The sequence below is a fragment of the Peromyscus californicus genome, unplaced genomic scaffold (assembly GCF_007827085.1).
Source record: "Peromyscus californicus insignis strain IS unplaced genomic scaffold, ASM782708v3 Scaffold_24__1_contigs__length_46423439, whole genome shotgun sequence".
In the NCBI taxonomy this organism is placed as follows: domain Eukaryota; kingdom Metazoa; phylum Chordata; class Mammalia; order Rodentia; family Cricetidae; genus Peromyscus; species Peromyscus californicus.
In genome coordinates this window covers 7,594,203-7,619,281 of record NW_026294535.1, presented here as the reverse complement: position 1 = coordinate 7,619,281, position 25,079 = coordinate 7,594,203, and the positions used below count along the sequence as shown (strand labels likewise).

Below are 25,079 nucleotides of genomic sequence, written 5' to 3'. Positions count from 1 at the left end.
GTCTACTTGTTTCCTTCCATCTCTCCCTCAGTGTCAATTTATTTCTCTCTTTTTATGTAACTGAAAGAACACTTAAATCAAGAGTCACTCAGCATGAATCCAGAGAAATGACTGGAGACTCTAAGTCATGCAATTAAAAAGGCATTGAAAGGAAGCACCAAGGGAGGATAAATGTTCCTGAACTATATAGACTTTGCAATAAATACATTTATAGCTCTTCTTTGAAAGAATGAGAGCAAACTTTTTCAAAGTATTAGATAAGCAAATGTAATGAACAGAAATTAATAATATTGTATTCATTATTGTAAGATGTGTAATGATGGTGTCTTTATTTGCTTAGTACTAAATAGGACTTTAATAAATCATTTGTAATGACTTTCCTAAGTATAATGGTGATGGCCCTTATCTTGAATTTTCTAATGGATCCTGGATTATTTAATCCAAGATCTATCCCCAGGTTTATAGAAACAGAATCTTCATGATTATTTAGAAATTGTCATTCCATAAATGGGGCTGATCTCTGACAGTGAGTCATTGTATAAATATAGACAAATACCACAGCTCCTGCCCTCTTGCACCCAACAAGGCCAGTGGGATGGGGGGGGGCACTGTTTGCTAACATACTTTGGATGGTGCTCCAACTCTGCATAAACAACAAGTTTCTCCAAAACATGTATTGTTTTTGACACGAAAAGTTTCTTTTCTTGATTTTTAATACCAAGAGTATGTCAAAGGTTGGACAGAATTTTTAAAACCTTCTTTATTATGAAAACTAGAAGCCATAGTCTGTGCTCTTACTCACAACTTACCAAGAGACATTGATGGAATGGCAAGCCAAAGCTTTGACACAATGCTTTTCTGGAGGCACATGCTCCTGACTCTGATCATTAATACTCATCCAAAGCATCAAGTGGCTTCCTGTGGTTATTAGCTAGCATTGCCTGAAAAGGGGTTTCAGTGGGCACTGTGTACCCCGCCAGGTCCTGACCCTGTGTCTGTGCATGGCCAGGGATGAGCAGGCATAGTGGATTAAAGAGGAAGTACATCCCCTTTCATAGAGAACAAGCCCTTCCTAGCTGCTGTCACCCCCTCCTACCACTGCTACCTTAAGACACAGGTGTCACTCTCTGGTTCCTCGTGGCTTTGTATCCCTCACCAGCAGTGGTGTTCTTCTCCCAGGGAAGTTACAGAAGTAAAAACTCCATTAAAACCCATGGAGCAGTGAACCACCGACATCTCCTCTATGAGTGCTGGGCATCCTGGGGCGTGTGGTATAAATACCAGCCTTTGGATCTTGTAAGGTGAGTTTTTAACTGACTGCGCATATAAACATTGCACTGACTAATGAGGGCATACTGACTTCTGGAGTAAGCTTACTTGGGGAAGACCCATTCAGCTCTTGCCCTAACTTGGGTTTTTCCAGAGAGTAAAGGACATTGGCTGTTCTTGGTCAACCCACCCTCACTCTGTTGAGGGTGATGTTTCCACCAGATGGACCTCTGGTGATGAGGAGCAGGTCACCCAGTAGAGCGGTAATACTGATTAAATGTATTAGTGATGATCTAGAATATTACTTCCCACAGTTGACTATCTCTGATCCAAAATTCCAAAACTGTTTCTCTAAACTCTCTGATCACTAATAATATATGACAAGGGGAAAGTTCCACACCTGATCCCCTGTGATATGTCAATCAATACTGAGGCAAAGTAAAAATACACAGCCATGAATGGAAGGGAATTCTATGTGTAGATTTAGGTCCTTTTCTGAAGATGCTTCACTATGTGCAAGTATTTCAAAACCCAAAACTTTGAAAGTTGAAACAGATTTGGAAGTTGAAATACTGCTGATTTCAAGCATTTGGGGTAACAGTTATTCAGTGATTTGGGCAAATAGGACAGATGACACACTCTCATTCCAGGGTGTTCCACGATTCATTTCTTTTAATCTTACGTGAATAATCCTTAAAGAAAGATTGTTTTAATTTGTAGTTCAAAAAGGAATCATCTGTTAGCTTGTGATAATTGTGTACTTATATTTTTGTTGTTTTTTTTTATTGTCTAGATTTGTCCAAAGTGTCATGGCAGTATTGGGTGCTACCATCTCATTATTTATTTAAAGACTGTTTCTTAAGGTTGAATGATAGCAATCCACAACCATGAATTCCTCATTACAGAGTGAGCCATATCTAATTCCTTAGACTAGCTAGATATGTTTCATTTACATCTGGGCCCTATAAAAAACAATAACTATAAAATAAAAAAATATATGAACTCAAAAGGGAGTAATAAAAAGATAACTCACTTTATATTCCATCTTCCCAGGTAGCTGTTCTTCCTACCACAGCCATTGCCGCCTATTTACCACATGTTTATTCCTCATAAACCAAGATATTGATAAATTGCATCCCCTTTTTTGTGGGTACCACATGATACAGATGACCCAAGTGAGGAAAAAATACTTCCCGAGATGAGATCGTTTTCCTTTGACCAGATGCAGTATATGGTTAAAAAAAAGGGGGGAGCAGAGGAGGGAAAATAAAAGCAAATTTTCTTCCCGGTCTCTGCCCCTTTAATTACACAATTACACTGATGAGAAATTAAAGAGCATTGCTAGAGCAAACCACCTCCATGAGGACAGCATTATGATTGGGATTTTATAGTCAGTCTGTGATCTCTGGAGTTGAGAAACTCAGTTTCCTACAAGAGAAAAAGACCCTGAGTATTTGAAACAACTAGAAAAATTTACCAGGCTGTGAGTAATTAGATAAAATATGTGAGAGAATTTGTAAGGTTTGTACCAGTTCAGATGACTGGAAAAGACTGAACGTGGGTCAGCAGGTTCACAAAAGTGGGGCAGAGCTGACGTCTGTTGGCCTTGACTTGGTCTACCAAGACTTGAGTGGAATGAATTGTGGAGCATCTAGAGAATATATATCTTAAATTCTTCTCATCCTATAGATGCTGCATTCTTTTTATCTCTTGAATCTGACTGCATCCTCACATCCTCAAGTCTCTCCTGCCCACCTGTGCTGCCCTTGCTCGTTATCTGGTTGGTGGCAAGGACACAAGCCCCTTACCTGGCTCTCTGTCTCACTGTGACTCGTCCCAATCCATTCTGTATTCTCAGGATAAGCTGGTATATAACAATGTCCTTTCAGCGGCAGGGTAATTCTACTCCCCTGGCATAAAGCAGTATGGGAGAAAGTTCATCTCAGAGCTTTGAGTTGATCAGAGAGCTGTGTCTTCTCTTGACTCCCCTTGTCTGCTTTACCAGGGAAAAACACTGTAAGTGACATCACTGAGCAAAGGGTCATAACCCTGAACTTCACACATCACTGTGGTTTCAAGGTTTTTGTGTCCCAAACAGGCGGTATTTTGGAGAGAAGATTGGACTGTATTTTGCCTGGCTGGGCTGGTACACAGGCATGCTCTTCCCCGCGGCCTTCATTGGGTTGTTTGTCTTCTTGTATGGCGTCACCACTCTGGATCACTGCCAAGTCAGGTACAGGAAACTCATGGGTGAGCTTGCCTTTACTCCATACTTAGAGATGGCAGTTTGCGCTTGGAGGTCGTTCACAGTCTGAACATATGTAGTTTTTCACTACGTTCTCAGTCTCTGGTGGGAAAGTCAAAAGCTTCTCCAGGTTTCCTGGGTCCTTTGCCCACACAGCTTTGGTCTTTTGCTACCATGGAAACAAATGTTACGACTCCAGACAGACATGTGAGCAGCCATACATCCATGGAACAACTCACTCCCATTCAGTGGCTACAAGTTGTTCCCTTTCTGAGTTTTTCCCTGTCTTAAAACTGGTACCTGCTGGTGCAGAATAATAGGTAGCAATCCTGTTTTCATGAGTTCTCTATTTCTGCAAGGAACTCTCTGGTCCTAAGCCACAAAGACTCTTCACCAAATTACTGATGCCTATTGAATGATCAGCCTCTAGATGCCAATCCATCCCTTGGTTTCCTTACCAGAATGTGGCTTCAGATATCCATAGACATCTTATTGCAGAGCTGGGTCGTGCTGATCTTAAACAATGATGTTCCTTTTAAGAATGAGTGATTTTTGCCTCCTGCCCACAGAAATATTTTACTTTCTATGACATTTTTAATAATACTCGGTTTTCTCCCAGGATTAAAATCTTTAGTTATTCCTCTAATTTATTTTTTTTATCATGTACATAGAAATGAAGGCAGGCTTGGGGGTATCTTCCTGTTTCCATAATTCAGTATGAAATTGCTTCACATGGTGAAATGTTGTGTGAAGGGCTCGTTTAGTAAAATTTGGGGCATATAACAACAAATGTTTTTCTTCGTGTATTTCCCTGAGTCTAATTTATTAATATGTAAATAAAGATTATTTATAATTAGGGTGATAAGCAATATTAATACATGCAGAGGCTGTTTACATTCATATCAAAAAAAGACTGAAAAGCTTCTGGGGCATAAAATGAGTATATTGGGTCTTATTTGTCAGTTGGACACTCCAGCAGTGTTTCAGAGGAAGAACTGAAATACATTCCGTGTCATCAAGAGGCTGTCCTTCCCCATTCTCTTTTTCAGTAAAGAAGTCTGCCAAGCGACAGATATCATCATGTGTCCTGTGTGCGACAAATACTGTCCGTTCATGAGACTGTCAGATAGTTGCGTTTATGCCAAGGTAAGTCTAAACAGGCCGCATTGTAGGTGGGACGGAATTCAACATAAACTTCCCCGCAGAACACTGGGTGGCTTCTTCCCTCTGTTATTTCCTACATATTCCTACATAGCCTCAAATTATGCTGTACGATGGGGACATCAGCATTCAGTGTTCCGATGCAAATAGCCTTTTGAATGTGGTGCATCTGAAAGATGGGCGTCTCCAGGCCCCGTCACAAGACGCTGCATCGTGGCCTGGTGTGAAGAGCACAGTGTTGGAGTCAGGGGAAGTTCAGTTTGTGTTTTTGCTGTTGTTTGAGTGGTTTGTACTTATTACTGATTCCATGTGGGGCAATGACACAGGTTTCTCGTGACGTAAATTCTGGGAGCATCAATGTGATTTGTGTTGCTTTGTTCTTTATAATCCAGTGAATTTTATTTTTACCCATGATCTTAGCCAAAAGGCCGGGAAGCAATGGCCTTTATGGTTTACATTAGGAAAGATTAGTCGTAGAAAGGATGCTGTCTTAATTTCCTTTCCTGCTGCTGTGACAAAATTCTCTGGCAAAAGCACTTAACAAGGGAGGAGTTGATTTGGGCTCACAATTCCTAGGTAGCATCCACATGGCCAGGAATGTGTGGTGGCAGGAAGCACAGTGCATCTGCGGTCAGAAGTGTGGGAGGATGAATCTGTGTTTAGCCAGCTTCCTCTTGTTCCTACAGTCCACCACTCTTGAGCCCAGGGAATGGTACAGCCCACTAATGTGGACGGAGCTTTCCACATCAGTTAACCTAATCAAGATAATCCCTCCCAGGCATGGCCAGACTACTAAAGGGATCCGTGGCAGAGAAGATGGCTGAAACCCTTGCTCTCGACATTCCATGACTAACCAGGAACCTAAACACCCACGCATTATTCTCGGAGACCTCTGCTACATGCAGGCTCTGGTTTTGACTCTACTCTCTGTCACTTGCTTGTCAAGAACAAGTTATTTAAGCTCTATGATCCTGAGACTCTTTTCACCTACAGAGTGGACATGCCAAACAGTAAGATCTCAGTAAATGACAACTGTGGCTAGGTAGCTTTCCTTTATCATTACTGTCAGTAATCAGATCCAGCCCAGCTCCCTGCCCATTGCCCGTGCATAGGTGTTGCCTTCCTGGGACTAAGCTTGTTGTTCTTAAATGCATTAAGTACCACTTCTCTCTGACCCACTCCATGACACATCCTGATAGCTGAATGGTGCTTTGGAAAATGCTCAGGACATGACACTATGATTTCTGTCATGGGCTATCTCATGCCCCTTCCTCGTGGTATGTCTTACTTTAGCAAAATATTAGATACATCCATCAAATTCCCAGAGGATTTTTTTTAAACTTCAGGTCAGTGTCATAATTGCAAACAAAATCTAGAGTCCAGGTCAACACAGTCTTTCCTAAGATCCGCTGCCTATGTGCTTGCCTAGATTCCAGATACAAAAGGGGTTGGCAGACTTTATCAGACATCTGTGATTATAGCAGCCTGGATCTGGCTAATTACTCTGTTGGCTTTGTACTGTTTTGTTCACTTAGGACAAGAGAACACTTGATAGGCAGCCCACAGCCCGCCCATCCATAATGGCTGCAGCCCTGCAGGTGCTGAGTCCCGTGGGCAGAGCCCAAGCTGCAGCAGTCAGCTGTGAGTCTAAAAGGATTGGGGCTCTAAGTATATGTCACAAGAGACCAAAAAAGCACAAAGTGCCTCTCCCTCTCTTTAGAGGACACGTAGATGGAGACTAGAAGGATGAATTAAGCAGAGCAACCTTAGGAATTGCACAGTTAAGAAATCAAGAACCTTTGTCAGTAATGCGATTTTATTGAAAAGCCATGAGATAATTTATGTTTTAAAAGCCTGCTTTTGGAAATCATCAAATTTTTATGGTTTAGTCTTTGTTTGGTGCTCTCTGCGTGTTTGTTGCTTATGAAAGAATTTCTAATGTGAAGAGTTGCTCAAGCGAAATTCCCTTTCTAGGAAATCCTTAATAAGTCCTTCAATTAAACATCATGAATAGTTCAGAGTACTCAGATTTCCCAGGAGCTTCTGTTGGCAGTAATTCTGCCAGAAATCTAGAATAATCCTAATTCTAATGTCAGGCTATTTCCATAATTGCTAGGTAGCATGTGTTATTTCTAACCTGCGTGTCAATTTTGAGGCAGGTGTTGTTGCCACCATTTTTGCTCAGAGAAGTAAAATCTACTCATCGTTACTCATGGGACAGTAACCTGATAAACATGGGCCTCGGTTTACCAGACCACACAACACGTCTTCGTTACCACCGGGCCCAACTGAGCTGTATGATGTTTAGACTCTGGATTTTGTGTTTGATTGTCTCTAAAAACTTTAGACTCAAGTCAGGAGTGACAGAATCAGAAGTCTACAGGCTTCCTTTAGAATCACTTATTAGAAATGTCAAGAGTGAGTCTGTGGGTCTTGTATATTGAGAGCAAATCCAGCCCAGCCAGCAGATGCTCTGCTCTCTCATCAAATGGTACCTTACCCTCGTCCTTGGCAAGAACAAGAGCCTGAAATCTACCTCCAAGTGATTTAAGTAGGGAGAGACTGGCAAGCTTATTGTTTTCTGCAAACAAACAAACAAACAACAGCAACAAATCACAAAGTAGCTCCCAGCTTGAAGCTGGCACCCTCCAGACCCCCAGTGGCTCTCCAATACCCTTGTGCACACTGTCATTCTGCAGACAGGTTCACTTGCTGGGATGGGAAGATGGCTGCACCTCCAGGCTTCTCTCTTCCTTCCTTCCTCCTTAAGTATCCTTGTTATGCTTATTTTAAATTCTTGGTCTTTGGACTGGGGATAAAACTCAGTGGTGGTGCATTTGCCTAGCGTGTATGAGGCTCTGGGTTTCATCCCCATCATTAAAAAAAATTGCTACAGTTTTTGCTCTGTTGTTTTAGAGTCTTTGCTCCTTCAGAAAGTGTCTGCTGGGCTGGGGAGATGGCTGAGCAGGTAAAGCATTTGCCACGCAAGTGTGAGGGCCAGATCTCCAATCCCTAGCACCCATGTAAAGCCCAGGTGAATGTGACATCATGCCTGTAATCCCAGCATGTCAGAGGCAGAGACAGAGAATCTCCTAAGCAAGCTGGCTGCATTAGCTGAGTCAGCAGGCTCTGGGTTTGACTGGGAGACCTCACCTCAATATATAAGGTGGAGAATAATCCAACAAGACATCTGGATTTGATCTTATGCCTTCACACATACACGCACACATGGAAATGCATACTTACACTCATATGCATGCCCATACGTACACATGCCCCATACTGATCTGTTTGAGACCACTGCCTATCTCCTTGGAACATCTTAAGGTCTTTAGTCATACATTTTGTTAGTATGTGGAGCCTATTCTTTTGCTTTTCTTTGATGGGATTTGGCCAAGGGAACCATCAGATGAGCTAGACCACCACTTTGCTAGGAACCAGAAGTCCCCATTTTCTCATCTGTTCTAATTCCCACTGATAAGCACAGCAGAAAAATTGTCTCTTCAAATGTTTATATATCCTGTCCCAAGGAAGTACTCTGCTGGGTCCTACTGATCATGTACTTCTTGGAAACAGCTTAAGAGACATCTGTTGTGTGGGTGGGAATGATCTAGGCAGCCACAAATGACAGCCACAATTCAACTGAGAACCTACTCCCATGTTACAAGCTACTACATTCACCAAATGCCCAGATAGGGAGCCTGAACCCACCATGTACTCTTAGAGCTGTCGAATCATGTGATACTGGGCGGCCAATTCCAGTGCAACATTCCATCTGGCGTATGAAAAGAATAGGATTTAGATACTTGTGCCACATTTAGTGTTTGAATACTACCCTATGTTCAAAGAAAGAGAGAACATAAAGTTTTGGAATAATACAAAATACTTGATACTATGATATGGCAAGAAAATACCTGTTTATTCTGGGCCTATTCTTTAGGGACAGTAAAGCATACTTTACTAGGGAAACATAAAATGCCCCCAAAGGCTATGCTTTATGAATCTATCAGCCATCAATTTGTCATGGCCTTTGGTGTGATTTGGACTGGAGGTAGAAATGAGTGTGGCTGTTTTGCAGTAAGAATGGAACTTTAGATCACATTCTGGTGAAAAGGTATTGCTCACTGTCTTTGGGTTCTGGGAAGTGGGTAGACACAGTGATTACCTCAGGCTTTAATGAATGTGAGAGTGAATTTGATAATGGTTCTTGTCTCTGCATTTATAATGCTGAAATGCAATGTAGCTCACAAAATGTCAACTCAAAACTATAGGAGCAAAGCAGCTGTGTTTCTGAAGTAAATAAATGTAGCTGGAGTTCTCTCCAGTCCCGCCCAAGCCCGTAGCCACTCAGACCCAAATAAACACACAGACACTTATATTATTTAAACTGTTTGGCCTAATGGCTCAGGCTTCTTGCCATCTAGTTCTTATATCTTAAATTAATCCATTTCTATTAATCTATAAGTTGCCATGTGGCTCGTGGCTTACCGGTACTTTACACCTTGCTTCTCATGGCAGCGACTGGCAGCATCTCCTGACTCAGCCTTCCACTTCCCAGAATTCTCCTCTCTGCTTGTCCCACCTTTACTATACTTCCTGCCTGGCTACTGGCCAGTCAGCATTTTATTTATCAGTCAATCAGAGCAACAGTCTTTCCCTACCTAGCTATTGCCAAAGTAAACAGGTAGCTGGTTCTCATTGTATAGGGGGAATGTGCTGTGTGGATGTGGGGGTCAGTGTTCATTATGACATTTTGTCAGTCCCCTAATAGTTCTATTTCCATTCTAGAAGTCTGAAATATGTAATTTTAAATCCTTAATAAAATTGGATCTAATTTTATAAATTTAAAAAAAGTGCTGGGGATGTTGTGAATGTGTTCACAATAAAATGCTGATTGGCCAGTGGCCAGGCAGGAAGTGTAATAAAGGTGGGACAAGCAGAGAAGAAAGTTTTGGGAAGTGGAAGGCTGAGTCAGGAGATGCTGCCAACCTCTGCCATGAAAAGCAAGATGTAAAGTACCGGTAAGCCACAAGCCACATGGCAACTTATAGATGAATAGAAATGGGTTAATTTAAGATATAAGAACTAGATAGCAAGAAGCCTGAGCCATTAGGCCAAACAGTTTTAATTAATATAAGTGTCTGTGTGTTTATTTGGGTCTGAGTGGCTGCGGGCCCAGGCGGGACTGGAAAGAACTCCAGCTACAAGTAAACGAGACATTAGGAACAGTGTTTGGGAAGTTAGGGACATGTAAACCAACAGCATGAGCACCTTCCTGGTCCTAAGTATAGTGATATCCATATCTACATAGATGTATGAGAGTTTCTAGGCACACAAAGTAAAATTCTTAGAAACACTGTTGGAGCTGCTGACAAGTGTTCAAATACATGATCCTGATGTAAAGGGAACAAACTCTTTCCTCCACATCTGAACTTCATAGTCAGAAGACACCCAGCCCCTTCTTGCTCATTGTCAAGGGGAATATTCACCAAAGAACCCTTATAAAGCTCACAGTATCACCATAACTTTTTTTTTTATATGCAGCGGTGAATATAGCAGTTAAAGTGTTGTGCATAAGAAACTAGCTGAACTGATTCTGTTATTCCCAGGTGACCCACCTTTTTGACAATGGAGCTACTGTGTTCTTTGCTGTGTTCATGGCCGTCTGGGGTAAGTGAACAGCAGCCGTAAAGCTTAAGTTGCCCTTATCTGCCCTGTGGCATGTTCCTTTCGAGCCTCACTCTGGATGTTAAGGGAAGAAGCTTGAGTAAATTCAGTTGGGTTTTCTGTTGACAACAAACAGGTCACTAATTTACTTGGTTTACTTTGAAAATGATAATATACAGGGGAAATATGTCTGATATTTTTCCTTTAAGATCTTGGACAGCTTCATCAATTTCCTTGGAATCATCCACCATCTCCATCTCTCATAATCCTTCTGTGGCTGATAGCTATCAAAGATGTTGGCATCCATAGGCTATCTGTGAATAATCTGGTTCCTGTAGGAGTTCTATCTTCCTTGGTGGAATATGTGGCAATATCTCACTATTTTGCTATCCTTAAATCCTCAATGCATTTGTATCCCTTGCAAATAGGGAGAGGAGGAGGAAGAAGAACTAAGCCAATGATTGCACAGAGTTTTGGCTACAGGGTTGAGATCAAGATCAAAAATAATACATATCTTGCCTCCCTAGAACATATAGGTATCATGATCAGGAAGTATAATAGGCAACCAGTGCTTAAGTTTTGCCATTGTTACAAATGAAATTACTTTAGAAAATGAACTTATTTCTTCAGTCTGTGGTATGTAACTTTTTCTGGTCCCAGCCACATATAAAATGGATGTAGCTTCCAGGCATACTGGTGAATATTAGAAGCGCTTGCTCATAGCCAGGGATAAAGCTGCCATAAGCATCCTCACGCAGCATTCCCAAAGGCTAGCTCTTCCTTGAACAGTAGTCTACTAGTGGTAGTGAGGTATGTTTATGTACAATGAGCAGTCTCCTGGTGTCATTCAGGGAGAATTAAATACAAACCTCCCATACCTACTTCAATATTTCTCCAATTTCAGATACCCACTGATAGATCTTTTGAGTGAGATAAGTTTTATCCTCCCACAACTTAACCTCTAAGGTTATACTGAAGTGAAATTTTGGTACAATGCCCTTTGTCTGGAAGGTAGAATTTGTCACCTCTTCCCCAGTAATGCTATTGTAAAAGAGATTGCATTTTTTTGCAAGTTGTCCAGTCCTATGAATGACAACTAAGTTTTATCGATGGTGCGTTTGCCCAGATTGACTAGTTGGTGGTGGAGCATGGAGTTGAGAAGATCCTAAGATTACAAATGGGTAGGCTGGAGACTTGACAGCTCTGTGCTTTGGAATATATGCAGTATGAGTCTGGTAGAGTTCCTCTATGACATTTTTGTCACAGAGGAACACTTTAGGGCAACTCTAGGCAAAGCAAACCTTAGATAATTCACCCTCTAAATTGCTTCATCTTGATTGATAACTTATTGCTTAAGTCCTATGTTATTCCCAGAAATGTGCTCGTTTGAAAGCAAGAATCCATCATCCCAGGTATTCCTTTGCAGAAAGGCATGTATCTTTTGCAGTGATCTAGAACAACCAAAAATAATGACAGCTATACTAATAGTATGTGGTTATTGCTACACACAGTCATAATCATTGTACATATCTCATTTAATCCCCACCACAATTTTCAAGAAAGCTACTATGCTCATGTAATAGCTGAGGAAACTGAAGTAGAAGCCGGCATAAAGCAAGGCCAACAGTTAACATGAGCAGTCTGTCTATAAAGCTCCTTAGCTTTATAAGAGGCATGGGTGTTATTTGTAAGCAGTTGCTTCAGCTTTGGAGATCCCAGCCTCCAGATTACAAAACATAATGTTCATCCTGAACCTCACTTTTGCTGCTTTGGGATGGTGATGTTTTGTAGAGGTACATAAATTCTAAATGGAGCTCAGTCTCATCCTGTCAGGATCATGTCTCAGGATTGACACGTTGCAGCGTTTAAGAAAACAAACGCACTCTATTTTCAGGATAATTGCTAAGACAGAAGCTGATGAGACAGAGTGATTTGCAAGACCTCTGGGTGGGTGTGCTGCTGACTGCGTTTGCTGAACAATCAAACTCTGTTTGGAGTCAGCCGGCAGCACCCACCCCTGGCTTGCATGGTATTTTGCTCATGTTCCCACATGTATGGCAGTGGGGCTCCATGGAGATCTTCAAGTTACAGCATTAACCCAGGACTCTGGACTAAAGGTACAATGTGGCTCTTTCCTCTGTGCCCTTTTCTGTTCACAAGGAGTCGAGGGACAGGATAATTGTGGACTAAATTAGCTTCTCTCCCTAGAGAGAAATGAAGGATCATTAGGAAAGCAGATGCTGGCAGAGACCTGGAAGTCAGGAAGTAGATTATCTCCCTCTGATCTTTGTTGCCAAATCCTCTTCTGAATCCTCTTTTTTTCCTTAATTTTTTTTTTTTTACTTTTCAATGTTGTTTTAAAAATTAACCCCAGCAATAAAGCAATGAGGTGAACCATGGGGCACTGTAAGCCCTCCAGTCAAAAATGACAAGGTAGTGGATACTTTGTGCAAATTGAAAGGTTTTGTACAATTTTGTAAGGGATTAGCAAAGGAAATCTGCCTCTTTTTAAATTCATGTTATTGTAATTGGCCTTTTGTTTCTGGAGATTGTATAACTTCATCTTTTGTAATCTTATCCACATGTCCAACAAGAAAACAATATTTGCCGGGCGGTGGTGGCGCACGCCTTTAATCCCAGCACTCGGGAGGCAGAGCCAGGTGGATCTCTGTGAGTTCGAGGCCAGCCTGGTCTCCAAAGTGAGTACCAGGAAAGGCGCAAAGCTACACAGAGAAACCCTGTCTTGAAAAAACCAAAAAAAAAAAAAGAAAACAATATTGTCACATAATTAATAAAGACATCACACTAAAAATTAATTAGTTAAAATAGTATTGTATAGTCAAAAGAGAAAAAGCATATGATTAAAAAACATCCACTATGTGTGGGTGTGTGTACATATGACAGTTCATCGATTTCTCAGAAACTATCAGAATGGATCACTGTTTCCATCACTGGAAGGACTTAGAAGCCCAGAGAAGCTCCTCGGCTTACTCAAAATTACGAGGTGGTTAATAAGAAATGGAGTCTGGTGTTTTAGTCAGATACTGTCTGTCCCATTCTAGAGCCATTTCCAAGTCTCCTCCAGAGGGCACATCAATTAAGATCTTGGTTAGTAGCAGACTATACACCCCTTGTCACTGGACTCTGGGTGCTGTTGGCTGTTACAATCCCTGGAGTGGTGTGAACTAACATCTACTCACCTGAGGTCAGGAACTGATGACAGACCAAAGTTTGGATACCACCAAAGTCCAATTTGGTGGATCAGTGAGTTTTACTAGGGTTACTTACATAAATGTGGCTGAGGTATTACTCAAAGGAGCAGAAATGACTCAAAGCTGCATCACCAGAGCCCACCCCAGCATGGGTGACAGCTCACAAAATCTGGGAACCTAGAGCACACTGTAAAGAAGGTGGCTGAACAGGTTGAAGAGTGTCCTCTGCGGGTAGTTCAGTTGGTCTGAGCTTTTCCCAGTTGGAAGGATGAGGGGTAATGATTATATATGATCTGTATATACCAACTCCTTCCACATATTCCTTTACTCCCCTACTCAAATTCATGACCTCCTTCTCTTTACTGTGTGTGTGTATATATATAATATATAATTATTGCATATATACATACATATAAATACAACCTGCTGACTGTTTAGTGTTGCATATATATTTCTTTTTCAGGACTGACCACTTGATACCAATTAAGGAGCCCACTCCCGGGGAAGGCTGTTTCTTTCTCTTTCAGCAAGTTGCTGATTGCCTGTAGCTCTTGGTCAAGGGATGGGGCCCCATGAGGTTTCCCCTTCCATACTAACGTACTAACTTCCACGTTAGTGTGTCTGTTGGTGTTATCATGGCTCAGGTCTTGTTTAGGTGGACATACTGTTGAGGTTTCCTGTCGGTAGCTTCCCTGATATTTCTAGAAGACACGGTCTCACGGCAGACTCCCTGATCCTTTGACTTACAATCTTTCTGCCCCTTCTTTCATGATGCTCCCTGAGCCTTAAGTGTGGGGATTGCATTTGCAGTTTCATCAGTGGAGAATGGGCACCCACGGTCAGCTGTTCACTGCATTTGTTGGCCATCTGCAATATCTCCCACTGCTGCAGCAAGGGGCTTCTTGGATTGGGGTGAGATCTGCATTTACACTGGAAGGTTTGAAGCGAGGGACCACAGATAAGAGACAAACCAGTGCTTGTCTTACTAAGTCTGGGTTACCTCACACATGTATGACATGTTCTAATTCCATCCCTTTACTGAAAATTTTAATTATTTAATTCTTCTCTACAGCTGAAGAATATTCCATTATGTATATGTACCACATTTTCATTACCCACTCATCAGTTCAGTGGCATTTAGGTTATTTCCATTTCCTAGCTATTGTGAATAGAGCAGGTTGTGAACATTGCTGAGCGAACATCTATGTGGTAGGTGTTGGGTCCTTTGGACATATGCCATTCAAGTGATATAGCTGGGTTATCATGTGGTAGATTTATTTTTAGCTATTTAAGAATTCTCCATATTGATTGACAGAGTCGCTGTACCAATTTACATTCCCACCAAAAGTGACTGAGTGCTCACATACACACACACACACACACACACACACACACACACACACACTTGCCAGCAGTCATTGCTCATGATTTGGTTGATCTTAGCCGTTCTGAATAGGATAGGGTGAAGTCTCAAAGTTGTTTTCACTTGCATTTTGCAACTTGTTAAGAATGATGAGGACTTTTGAGATGTGTCTTAGCCATTTTTATTTCTTCTTTTGGTACCTCTCTGTCCATTAAGACTAGTTTGTGAGATATATATATATAGATAGATAGATAGATAGATATAGATATAGATATAGATATATATTGATATATATTGATATATATTGATATATTGATATATATTGATATATATTGATATTGATATATATTGATATATATATATATTTTTTTTTCCCCCATGGGTGTTTTGTCATGGTTAGCCTAGCAGAGGCCACACCTTTAAACAAAACTGACTCTCTTTACCATCAACCATCAATAGCTCCTCAGTTAGGGGTAGGGCTGTTAAGACACCTCCCCCTCCACGCTAGAACATTGACCAGCTTGCTCTTGTGCAGGTCTTGTATAGGCAACCATAGCTGTCATATGTTCATGAGTTCAGTGGTCCTATCATGTCCAGAAGACACTACTTTCTCTCAAGTCTTCCCAAGGTGGCCTTCTAGCTAGTACCCTGCCTCACTTTGATGTCCTTCTCCCTGACACATTAAGATCATTATTTTGGTCCTGGTGACTCCAAGCAATGAGCTGATGTAGCAACCCTGGGTGAGCTACAGTTGTCTCTCAGTTATCGCAGTTCTTCACTGTCTTTTAGCCATGTGGGCAATAGTTATTTTATTAGAGTTTAGTAGTTAAGCCCTCAAGCATGAAAGTGAAAGTCCCCAGACCACCGAAGTTTGGTCCCTTTTTACAAAAAGGAAGCACACCCTTAATAGACCCCATGAAACTGTAGTCCCTGGGGGGGAAAAAAAAACTCCAATGCCTGTGGGATTCCCTCAGCTACCAGCTCAGAAATGGTGTCAGAATTCCCAAAGCTAATGTGACTTGGAGAGATGGTACTCTCTTCCATACTTTTCCAACATCGCTGTATAATACAGAATGTGGAAATACATTTGGGACAGAAAATATTTTAAAATGACTCTCAAGAATCCCTGTGTTGGCTGGGCAGCGGTGGCACATGCCTTTAACCCCAGCACTTGGAAGGCAGAGCCAGGCGGATCTCTGTAAGTTCAAGGCCAGCCTGGTCTACAGAGCAAGATCCAGGACAGGCACCAAAACTACACATAGAAACCCTCAGGGGAAAAAAAAAATCACTTTGTCGGGATGCTTGTGAAACCAAATGTATTATCATGTCTCATTTAAGCGTGGAAATCACTACATCTAGCAAATTATTTGGGACTTTTGAATTAATGGAGTCAATGATTGTTAAGTGAATGGAGGGAGGGGCTGGTTCTTGAGAACCATTTCTTTCAGCTTGATTAACCAGCAGTGTTTGATCCTATTACATAGAACACCCCTAGACACTGGGTTTCCATCAGGATGTTTTTAGAGTGTTTTATAGTAGATCAGACTTTAACAAATTGGCTTCTCAGGTTTTTACTCCCTGTGAGTTGTGAATTCCTTATCCTGCATATAAATTCATGTGCTCATCTCAAAGGTTCTGGCACCAACAGTTAGCTTTGATCTTATTAAAATATGTCTTCATTCCTGGCTTCCTGGACTCTGGAATTAACTCATTTTGACATATCACAGTATCTCATAAACTTTTCAGTTTCTCATTTACATGATTACACTAGCCTCTGTTGGGTCTCGTAAATTAGTAAACGTATTACAAAAATACGTTGCTTGGGTTCTTTAATAACAATATTTAATGCTGTTATTTTGATGCTGAGATGGTTTATGTGAAGATTTTTATTTTTTTTTTCTCTTGAAAATTGTGAGGCTTTTTCTGCAACCCAGCCACTGAGAACTGAGAAATGTCTGCCGTTTTACCTGGTGTACCGACCACAATTTGTTCCAATCCCCAACTCCCTATTAAATGATTTTTTTTCCTTTTTCAGTCTTGTGCTCTGTGGCCTTCTTAGCTTTGAGTTTATAATTCTTAGCTCAGTGCCTTTTATATGTGTGGATTTTACAAGTGAAGCTGTTAGGAATTGCCCTCATTGCTCTGTTTCTTATGTCTTGGGAGAAGCATACTGGTCTAGTTCTCCACCTCCTATCCAAACAACCATTCTCAGAAAGTTATAAAGGACTAATAAAAATTAAATCTGTTAGTGTTACTAATTTCATTTTTAAAAAGAAATTAGTTATTGGTGGGGAAAGTGGTTGTGTGTGTGAAGTAATTCATTCTACATTTCCTCAAAAGTGAGAACCTTGTTTATTTATAATAATAATAATACATTTATTAAATCAATAATAAATTATAATCAATAATAATTAGTATCAACTATTGGATTATTATCAATCATGTTATTATTCTTATTTATTATTATTATTATTATTATTATTATTATTATTATTATTATTATTTCCTGGGGAGCCAGAACCATATGTTTACAAAACAAGACCTCCACCAACCTAGCTGTGTCTCCAGCAAGAATCTTATAACTGAAGATGCTTTGGTAGTCATCAGATTGGCTTGGGAGTGGCCAATCATCATCAGATGCTTTGAGAGAGGTCCCCCATTCAGAAACAAAAGCTACCCATTCCTTTTCATGCATACTGCCAATTTTACCTAGCCTTTTTTCTTGTTTTTATTCATATAAGTGGAACTCAAGCTTTTGACAAGTTAGCAGGGAAGTTACACTAAAAGATCTGTATGTCTCTTAATTTTTCAAATGTAAGGGAAATACCTTTACAGTTATTTTCTTTATTATTATTATTATTATTATTATTATTATTATTATTTAAACTGTTTGGCCTAATGGCTCAGGCTTCTTGCTATCTAGTTCTTGTATGTTAAATTAATCCATTTCTATTAATCTATACCTTGCCCCGTGGCTCGTGGCTTACTGGTACTTTACATCCTCCACCTCATGGTGGCGGCTGGCAGCATCTCCCCACCTCAGCCTTCCACCTCCCAGCATTCTCCTCCTCCTTGTCCCGCCTACACTATTCTTCCTGCCTGGCTCCTGGCCAATTAGCATTTATTTATCAATCAATTATAGCAACATATATTTACAGCATACAGGACATCCCACAGCAACCTACCCCCCTATTCTTCCAGAGTCAGGACTGGTTTTGGCTGATGAATGCTTATTTGTGTCTAGGGAGGGCCTGCCTACCCATTTCTTCTGGGGCCATTCATTTTTCCAGTGCCCCAATTCCTTGCAATAAGCACATTGGTCCTTCTGCGGGGCCTTTTTCTTTTTCTTATAGGTGGCTTGTCCAGGGCTGAAAGTGCCAGGAGCATAGAGTGCTGCCATGGTGGCTTGATTTATTTATTAGCAAATCTTCCTTGCTGTCTCTATTGTAAAACACTTTCTGGGCCATTTCTTTTTTTGGTGGGGGGTGGGAGGAAGGAGGAGGAGAGATCTGTGGATAGTATGTGGAGTAAGTAGAAAATTTCTTAATAAAGAAAAATGAAAAAAAAAATAAAAAAATTTAAAAATTTAAAAAAATAGTTATTTTCTAACAGGCAGCATAATTCTTCTCTTGCCATTCCAGAGCAGGCATTTTAAAGATAAAGAGTCAAATTTCAAAACCAATTATATTACCAGTAGACCAAAAAAAAAAATGTAGCAATGTATCCCCTGCAGCTTTTGGAATAAGTGTGGGTTTTTCTGGGCCCTCTGGAAGATTACTGATCTGTATGAAAGATACAAGTAAATGCCAGGTTCCCCCACTGAACCTATTACCCTAGAATAGCCCCTTCATAGTTATAACTATTTCAGCACAGTACTCCTGCCCCTCTTTCTCTTAGAATCTTGTCACTTCAGTAGAAGTTTAAATTAACGTGTAACCTAGTAGTTAAAAGACAGATGACAAATCAGGACAAAATTCCGGCTCTATCATTTCCTAGCTGTGTGATGGTTAGGGAATACAGCATGGGAATTAAGAGATAATCAAAGGGGAGAGTGTTCCTGCCGAACATCTCTAAATGCCTGCATGAGATGGGGTAGTCACTCAGTGGCTTCTTTCTTCCTGTTTGCAGAATTTAACCATTGGCTGTATTTTCCAGAAAGAAGCCAAATCAACTTTAATCCACAAACCCTTGGCCTTCCATGGAATCTAAGCAGGCAGTCCTTATTTCACTCAGATGAATAGCTAGGTTCCTTCTGTCATAGGCCTTCATCTTCTCTCTCCATCCAGGAAAAACTAAACAAAACAAAACAGGGAGCCTGAGGAAGCATTATCCACTTCCTTCTAAATCGCCAGTCCCAAATGAAGCCTGTTATTTAGGATCATGTGGATTACGGCCACGTCTAGTTTCAATAAATTAATGTAATAAATGGCTGTAGTAGAAATTGTAACAACCTGCTGCAAATTTATTTGAAATTGACAATGACTGTTCTACTTCAGAAAATAATTAAGTGTAGTGTGTATCTTCACCATCAAGTGTCCCATATGAGCTCACTGTATCAGTCTTCTCATCTGTATATGATTCTAAGCTAAAAAGTGTTCTGGCCTAATAGTGCCTTAGCTGTAATTGGTTTGGTTTTGTTTGTTTTCTTTCTGTTTTAGTTACCTCTGGTCAACCATGATTCAATAATATTCGATAGAAAATTCCAGAAATAAGTTACGTTTTAAATTGTACACTGTTCTGAACTAGATGATGAAATTTTACACAGCCCACCTCGATCTTTCCATGGAGTGTGTCAACTCCACCCAGAGTATCCACACTGTATGTGCTACCCATCTTCTAGTTACTCTGAGAAGCCACTGCAGTTATCAGATTGAGTGTCACAGTATGACAAGGCTTGTGTTGAAGTTGTTTTTCTTATGAATGGTCTTAATAATGGACCCGAAGAATACCAATGTTGTTCCTGTGTATATGCCAGAGAGATGTTATAAAATGCTTCCTGAAGTAAAAATATGGGAATTCTCTACTTAATGAGAAAGAAAAAGCGAGTGTTGGGTTGCTAATATCTACAATAAGACCAAATAGTAAAAGACGTAAAATACACACACTTTGGTGCCATATACAATTTCAGGCATCTATAGAGGTGTTGGAATGTATACCACACAGACAGAAGAGGTTACTGTATTTGAGCACTAATTTACATAATCCTTACCCCCATTCCTACCTGTGCTAAGAGGGAAGACGTCTTGTATTTTCCTAATATGTCAACTCAATGTCATAAAAGGATTGCTGTTTGGGATTGAGGTTAATGCCTCAGGTGGACCTCACTGTGGGAAGATTAGGTAATAGTACAAAGCAGGAATGAGGGTAGAAAGAAAGAGAAAATGAAAATCCCTCTTCTATAAGTAAAATTAATAAAGTTTTAGGTAAATAGCTTGAGGCTATTCTAAGATCTATAAGGGAAATAAAATACAGGTGGTTATGTCTTCATGTCTTCAAAGTAGTGTCCCAACAGCCACATGAAACTTAACCTCTTTTCCCCATAGTAAAGTGTCTATATTCATTAAGATATGACTAGACCATTCTAATACGAAGATCTAACATCTTTCTGTAGCATAAATAGAAGTAATTTCTCGATTACATAAATACCCACTCCAGTCTCTTGGACCACCCTACTGTATGAAGTACTGTTGAGTAAACATGTTCCTAGCAACAATTCTTTTGCTATGCACCAGGAATGTATCTCAGAGAATAGTTGGTGGTCTTTCCTGTGAAGCCCATTCAGTCAAACAGTGTAAGGATGTAGCTAGAGTTTTCCTGCCTGGCCCACAGTCAGGACAAATCTCTCTCACCTGCCAGTCCCACAGCCGCTCAAACCCGACCAAGTAAACACAGAGACTTCTATTGGTTACAAACTGTATGGCCGTGGCAGGCTTCTTGCTAACTGTTCTTACAGCTTAAATTAATCCATTTCCATTAATCTATACCTTGCCATATGGCTCGTGGCTTACCGGCATCTTCACATGCTGTTTCTCATCATGGCGGCTGGCAGTGTCTCTCTGACTCAGCCTTCCACTTCCCAGCTTTATTCTCCTCCTTGTCCCACCTACACTTCCTGCCTAGCCAATGGCCAATCAGTGTTTTATTTATTGACTAATCAGCAACACATTTGTCATACAGAACATCCCACAGCATAAGGAAAAGTCATAAAATTTAGCAGACAAAAGAGAAGCATAGTTAATTTCAAACTTTGATATTATTATTTTGGTGATGTTGATGGAAAAAAAATCCAAGAGTTGTGACTACATGTTCTTCAATCACACTTTAATATCCTTATAACAAAAGGATTTTTATTTTATTTTATTTTTTGAGACAGGGTTTCTCTATATAGTCCTGACTGTCCTGGAACTCACTATATAGACCCAGATGGCCTGGAACTCACAAAGATCTGCCTTCCTCTGCCTCCTGTGTGCTGGGATCAATAGCATGCATCACCATGCCTGGCTAGGATATTTATATTAAGTACAAATGTGTTTACATATATCTAAATGTGGTTAAGATATTTTGTGTACTTCTCTCTGAAGAGAATTTGGGAACAAGAAATCACTGCCCATCAACTGTATGCTGAGTTTTGGGGTTGTTTTTCTATTCCTGGATGCCTTTTATATTTAAAAAAATAAATATATCAGTAGCCAAGATATTGTCAGGAAATACTTTAATTCCAGGCAAAATCTCTAACTTCGTTGTATTCGACTCAAGTTTAGTATTTCTCAAAATTTCTCCTGATTAAATGGTGCCGAGTTAGAAATTCTGGTTTAAAAAACAAAAAAGGATCCAAACAACCACATTGTCTGCAGTGCCTTCCTTATTCACTGAAGCTATTGCTTTTTATTTGAAACGATCTTTGTTCTCTGTTTGTTCCAGCCACCGTTTTCCTGGAATTTTGGAAAAGACGCCGAGCAGTGATTGCTTACGACTGGGATCTGATAGACTGGGAGGAGGAGGAGGTCAGTACCACTTACCTCAGAATATCTTATAGCACAAGCCCCCCTAAAAAATGCACCCCTTGAGTTGCTGTCCTCCACCGAATGATAGAAGTCAGTTTATCCCGAACACAATTTGAATACCTGTCTTTGAAGGAAGTTTCGAGTTATATAAAGAAGGTCTGGGTGACATGCCTATGATCCTAGCATCTGGGAGGCTGAGGCAGGAGGATCTCAAGTCAAGGCCAGCCTGGGTTACATAATGGAACTTTACCATGAGGCAGGAGATGAGGAAGACTGGCATCATTTGGCAATACTGCCATCAGACCCATGAGCTTGAGCTCCATTCTGATACATTAGTGAATTAAAATTCCATTGGTCAAGAGACGTTTCTCTAATAGACAGAGAAACATGAGATTCAGGAGGACAGTCCTTACATATCATCCATTTTCTTACTTTAGTAGAAGGCAGTTGTTTGTTTATTATCACTTGGCATATGAAACACACCTCCTTAGAGAACTACTCAAGGAAACATTTCTGTGAGTCCAGGACCCACACCAGCCCCTAGATATGCACAAGTTCAGAATTATATCAAGGGCTAAAGGCTGAGAAGAAGCTGCTCCAGGTAGCCGGATTGGTGGTGTGGACAAATGTGGGGTCAACTGTAGATCAAGCTGCCAACGAGGGCAAGCTCGGCCCTTTGGGCTCTACTTTGTCTGCCCTCCTTCCAACCACTTTGCTCCCCATTTCCTCATCTAGCTCAGTATATTGTGTTCTTTCCCAATCTGTGCCCAATTCTGGTTCTCTTTTCTTGACCAATTTGTTCATGTTAGACTTGATTACCACACCCTTCCATTGGACCCTACTTTATCTGGGGCTCACCCATTTTCCTAACCCCTATGTTCTCTGGCTCCCCTTAGTCCCGAATCATCAGAGCCTTGATATGCCTGTTATGTAATAAAACTATAATATTATTATAGCCACTGTGGGTGTTTTCTTTCCTAGAGGAACATGTGTGTGTTTCTTTATATTAACAGAAGGCTTTTAGAAACACAGATTATGAAAATATTAGCTCTGTGATTGGATTGACAAGAGAGATAATTTTGACAGGTTTTCTTCATATTCCGTGAATGTGCTGGGGTTTTGTTTTGTTTTGTATTTTTGCTTAGTTCCTTTTTGTTTTGTCGTGTCTGTTTAAGATATGCAACAAGGAACTTTTATACATGACACTGGGGTTTTTCAGTAATTCTTCAATAAGAATTCTGAAAGGCAGTCACTCCTATGTTTCATAAACATTCTTCAGAAAATGGTTTTCTGGGTGTGGAAGCAATGCTTCACGGTCAACGAGGAGACCGTGGGCAGCAGCTCTTACATCTGCATACTAAGAAACTGAGAGTTTCCGGAGGAAACAGAAGAATCTCTATGTATCCTCAAACTTCACTGCCTGGAATAAAATGAAAGAAGGCCGAGCACATCTGTAAACATGTCTTCCTACAGAGCATGGCCATTCTCAAACTAGACCTGTCCTCCATTCTCCATAATTCTCTTCTGCCTCCCTTGCCTCTGCTTTCATCTGGTCGCTCTGTCTACGTGGACTTAGTCTCCAGGCCATCTGCTTTGCTCATTTCCCTTCTTTTCCCCAATTCACTCAAGTAGAGCGTGTACTTAATTAACCAGAAGTGCTCTAGTGTGATCTCTTGCTGACTGTCTTTCCCTAATCCCATAATTGCTTTTAAGTTGGAAGCTGGTCACACTGGGATAGGGCTCAGCTCAACAAAACAAAAATCTCGGCTTGACTTGGGATTGGAGGAGCCTTGATACAGCCCCATTTGGAAGGTGTTTGGGCAATTAAGATTATATTTAGTATCTATGGTTAAGGGTGAATTGACTCGCATAAAAGCTTATTAAATGTAGTAGATTCACTATGGATTTTAGTGACCTAAACCTAGGCACACAAAAATAAAACTATTTTAGGCTTAAAAAAAAAGCTAAGAATGATACTGTCAGTATAAATCACAAAATAGATTGTGAACATTTGCCTACTCAGAAGGCTTCATTCCACTGTCCCTGTCATTGCCCGGTAATAAAAGTGACAATTTCCAAAACACTAGGCATGGGACAGGCAGTCGGTTTTAAATATCATTCCCTCTTCAGGGAGAGTTTATCAAGAAAAATGAGTTCCATTGGTTTTGAAGATAATGAACCTTGATCATCATATTAACAGATGCTCTTCAAGGGATCAATTTCCAAATGTTTAAGGCTGTGTTTGCAAGCCTACTTCATTGACTGGCTGATGGGTGTGGCAGCTACAGATTCCATTTTATGGTGGGGTAAAAGAATATTTCCTATTGTGAGTACCTCTTCAACACATGTGGGTATGTCTGCTTGTCTTTCAGGAAGAAATACGCCCCCAGTTTGAAGCGAAGTATTCCAAGAAAGAACGGATGAATCCCATTTCGGGCAAGCCAGAACCTTATCAAGCATTTACTGACAAATGCAGCAGACTTATCGTTTCTGCATCAGGAATATTCTTCATGGTTTGAAACTTTCTTAAGAAATCTCTTTAGTTTAATAAGATACAAACCTCTGATAGAGCAACAGTAATCATGCTGGGTGCTTGCACGATCACATAGAGTGCTTTCACACACTTTGCGGTTTAATCCTCACTGCTGCATTTGGAGTCATGCATGGATCGTGGGTGACATCGCTATGACCATGTGACAGATGAGGCAGGTTAAGGGGTTACCCAGGGTCTGCTCATAAGGAAGGGTCCCATTCCGATTTCCTGTTCCTGCCTCTTGCTGTGTCCCACTGTACTCTATTGAAAGGACAGTATATAGGGCAAAACTTCCATGAACCAAGACAATCTACTCCTTTAGCCAGCAAAGAAATACAGGATTGAAAGGAGAGGCAGATTGCAAAGAAGGACTCAAACCCATCCCCTTCTTTGGGTAACACTTCTAAGAGATAATGTCATGCTTTGCCTTCCACACACACATTTGTATTTATTGGTGTATTTCTCATATAAGATCTAGATACATAGATTATGTTTTCCTGTTCTACAGATACCGACCCTAAAGCAGAAGAAGTTGAGGCTGTAGAGAAGTCACACTTGTGGCTAGTAGCATAGCTAGAACTCAGCCCTGTCCTCTGATTCTCAATCCAGTGGCCTGTCTCCCCTC

General features: G+C 40.6%; 1 protein-coding gene across 7 annotated transcripts in view; it reads left to right on the top strand.

The window, feature by feature from the left end:
* The window catches only part of Ano4 (anoctamin 4), a 397,594-nt gene that overhangs the window by 331,259 nt on the left and 41,256 nt on the right, over nucleotides 1–25,079 (top strand). For all 7 annotated transcript variants that reach the window (XM_052753067.1, XM_052753065.1, XM_052753066.1 and 4 more), the window contains 6 exons: nucleotides 1,180–1,301; nucleotides 3,368–3,502; nucleotides 4,564–4,660; nucleotides 10,285–10,345; nucleotides 21,839–21,921; nucleotides 24,294–24,434. In XM_052753067.1, coding sequence (XP_052609027.1) covers nucleotides 1,180–1,301; nucleotides 3,368–3,502; nucleotides 4,564–4,660; nucleotides 10,285–10,345; nucleotides 21,839–21,921; nucleotides 24,294–24,434 — 639 coding nt within the window. The remainder of the gene's footprint in view (nucleotides 1–1,179; nucleotides 1,302–3,367; nucleotides 3,503–4,563; nucleotides 4,661–10,284; nucleotides 10,346–21,838; nucleotides 21,922–24,293; nucleotides 24,435–25,079) is intronic.